This window comes from Gavialis gangeticus, unplaced genomic scaffold (genome assembly GCF_001723915.1).
Source record: "Gavialis gangeticus isolate Ggan-Ray unplaced genomic scaffold, GavGan_comp1, whole genome shotgun sequence".
Classification (NCBI taxonomy): Eukaryota; Metazoa; Chordata; order Crocodylia; family Gavialidae; genus Gavialis; species Gavialis gangeticus.
This window is the reverse complement of record NW_017729031.1, coordinates 44,998,249-45,001,562: the sequence shown is the minus strand read 5'-3', so window position 1 is coordinate 45,001,562 and position 3,314 is coordinate 44,998,249. Positions and strand designations below refer to the sequence as shown.

General features: G+C 57.5%; 1 protein-coding gene across 2 annotated transcripts in view; it reads right to left on the bottom strand.

Moving 5' to 3' along the window:
* The window catches only part of TBR1 (T-box, brain 1), an 18,127-nt gene that overhangs the window by 7,002 nt on the left and 7,811 nt on the right, over nucleotides 1-3,314 (bottom strand). The window contains exons 4-5 of one of the 2 annotated variants that reach the window (XM_019522704.1): nucleotides 2,856-3,014; nucleotides 1,738-1,799 (exon numbers count right to left, since the gene is read on the bottom strand). In XM_019522704.1, coding sequence (XP_019378249.1) covers nucleotides 1,738-1,799; nucleotides 2,856-3,014 — 221 coding nt within the window. The remainder of the gene's footprint in view (nucleotides 1-1,737; nucleotides 1,800-2,855; nucleotides 3,015-3,314) is intronic. The other variant, XM_019522703.1, reaches the window with a different exon arrangement.

The window sequence follows — 3,314 nt, the reverse complement described above, 5'->3', positions numbered from 1 at the left end:
GCCAGAGACAAGCCAGCAGGGTTTACTGAACTGAAGCTAACCCCGAAACACCTGCTGCAGGGGCTTTACAATTCCCCCTCCCCAATACTCCTTGGCCTCCAGCTCATGACCATCAAACCTTTACACCAGCCCGTGCTTTTAATTTAGGTTAAAGTTTGGCTTTAGTTAACCCTCCCCTCCTCCTAAATTGACTTCTTCAGAAAACACTCGGGCCTGGAGCAAATTCGACGTGCTAGACGACATTAAGGGTGTTGCTTTTCTTCCCGGCTTGTTTAAGAGGCGGCTTTGTAAGCCGGTGCATTTGCGGGAAGGACAGACAGAGGCGGGAGGCGGGCGCTGGGGCTGGGGCTGGGGCTCCCCCGCGCAGCCCCGGGCAAGACGCAGACACAGCGTGACCGAGAGGTGCAGGCAGGTGGCCCGGGCACGTCAGCGGCCGGCAGAGCCACCCCCTTCATCCTCCCCTCGGTTTAGGCCCGGATTTCGCACAGCACAAACCCTGGCTCAACTCCTCGCTCCAAAACGTTGCATTTACTCCTGCCGAGGTATTAGCTTTGCTAAACAGAGCGGTTGTCGCAGACGCCCGAAGTTAAGCACGTGCTCAGCGAGGCAAACCTACTGTCCTCGAGGCGAGCCGTTCCCAGCCCCGAGACAGGGAACAAGCCACAAGCAGGGGCTCCCACAAAGCGCCGTCCTGCCCCTGCCCGAGCCCTTCCCCCGGACGAAGGCTGCCCGGTTGCTCCCGGAAGGGGGGTGGCCTCCTCCCCGGCTCTCATTGAGCTGATCGCCCTGCCCTGGGCTTCGCAGCTCTCGAGCCATAGGCCCGGGGCGGGAGTGTCTTTTTGCCCCCCCCCCCCGCTCCAGTGGGCAGCGGGCAGAGAAGCAGCGTCTCCCGCGCCGGGGCAAGCAGCGGACCGGAGCGCACTCGGTGGCAGCGGGACTGGGTGCCGGGCCGCGGGGGAGCCCCCAGCCAAGGCCGGATCCGCTCCACAGGAGTAGCCCGAGCTTCACACCTGGCCAGAGGCGCGGGTTTGGGCATCGACTCGAGTGACAACAGCACGAGCGCGCGCGGGAGCAGCCAGGGGAAATGCCTTTCTGGAAGACGAGCCAAAACAAAAGCCCTGCAGGGTTTAGCTCCACCCAGAAAGAAGAGAAGAGATGCGCTTCCAAACTGCGCTTCCAGCAGCACGCGCAGCGGCATTTCTGCTCAGCAAGCTAGCGAGGGGGCCTTATTGTGTAGCCCAAATACACAAATTGAATAAACTGGAGTGCTTCAAAACGGGTACAAAGATATAAACCCGAAAAACAAACGCTAAAGAAAACCCAAGAGAAAAGAAAAACAAAACGAAACCAAAAAAATCTCACACAGCACAAGTCCCAAAGCAACGGGCAGCCTCGTGGAAGCGCGGGGCGAGAGAAGCTTCCGCCTCCGCCTGCACCTGCGCCTGCACCGGGCCGGCGGGAAGGTGTCGCCAGCACCTAGCGACCACCCGCTGCCTGCTCCCAGTCCCGCCGTTCAAGTCCTCCCGCGAGCCAAGCGTTTATCGCCAACAATTCGGGGAGAGCGGAGCTGATATTCAGCCTGCCACAAATTCAGCCCTGGTCGTAAGAAACCCGGTTTTCTCCTCTCACCGTAACACTGGACGGGTCAGGATTCAGAAGACCGCAACTGCGCCGCGAAACCGCGCTCTGCCCGCACGTGCGCCCTGAACGCAACCGCCGCAAAGCCAGGTTACTTACGTGTCATAATTGTCTCGGAAGCCTTTTGCGAAAGGGTTGTGATCTATCTTCAGCTGCGTGATCTAGGGAGAGGAGAGGCTCCGTGAGTACTCCTCACCGGCAGGCACGGTGAAAAAGCAGGAGCATTTCTATTATACTACAATAAGCACATTTTTTAACGCAGGGTTTCCAGTTCCTTTATCTCAGCGTCTCAAATTGCCCCTCTTCAAAATTAAAATCACAACAACAACTATAATTACAACAACAACATCGTTTACGAAGATGTAAGGAAAGGAGAATTTAAGCTCCTCTTCCATTCGTTCTCAGCAATTACTGATACCAATGAGACATATTTTGATTCGACATTTATTAATAGGAATCTAAAAACAAATGTAAAAAAAAAATTAAGATGCCAGATCAGAAATAATTACTACTTCGAGTTGTTTTATGTAGTATTAGGAGAGATGATCTAAGCACCGGGCACAACAATTAAAAGCTAAGCAGACAGGTTTAACATCTACCGTCCGGAGTGAGGGCAAAATAAAAAAAAAAAAGAGGAAGAAAGAAAACCAACCCCCCAGCACCAACACCCAAACAAAACCCTTCCCCAGGCACTGGCGAGACCCCGCACCCCGAGCGCAGGCAGCGGCACGAGCAGGGGCTCTTTTCAGACGTGCTTGAAATCCGCCCAGGAGAATTAGAGCCGGTCTTTCGGCAAGGAGGTAATAGCTATGGACAATTATCGTGTCCTGGAAGTGCCAATAGGGTTTCCTCTCGGTCACCCTGGGACAGATTCATTACGGACACTGATGAATGTTTCGACCTAAGGGAGTATTTAGTCTCCGGCCCTTGCACCAGACTAAACAGCGTCTGGGACAACCGGGGCAAGGGGAAGGCTTCGAGATCTGAACCCAGACGACTGCTAGTGTCGAGGGTTTGGGGCTCGCGGCTCTTGCTGGTCCCAGCAAAGGGCACAGCATCGTAACTTGGCCAAATAAATATCCCGACTCCTGTAGGTTTGGGACAGGGGACAGCGTCCCCCGCCAGGGCGGGCGGGCGGGAAACGGCCTGCCCTGCTCGGAGCGCTGCTGCCGCCCGGGGGGCTCCGGCGCGGGTGCAGGAGACGCCTGGCTCCTTACATCCGTGTTCTGGTAGGCGGTGACCGCTATGAACTGGGTCTCGGGGAAAGTGAACGTCTGCACTCGGCCCGGCTGGTTGGTGTCCTCTGTCCCGTCTTCATTCACCTCCACCACGTGCAAGCGGGGCTGGTACTTGTGCAAGGACTGCAAGACCACCATCTGTCAGGCAGAGAGAGGGGAGGGGAGCCGGGGAGAGAGCCGCATCAGAGCCAGGGCAGGGGGAAACACTGAGCGCGACTGAAGCGCCGGGAGGAACAGCCACGGCCGCCGATCCCTCCCCGAGAAGCAGGGCGAAGCGCAGCCCTCTCCCGGCCGGGATTTCCCCCTGCTCGGCAGTGCGGTCAGAGGCTGCGCTTCCCCGCCCGAGCCTGCGACGCGGCTAAGGAGAAAGCTGGGGCCGAGCTCGGTCCTCAGGCAGCGCCGGGCCCCACTGACCTGCCCGTTGTTGTTGGAGGCTCC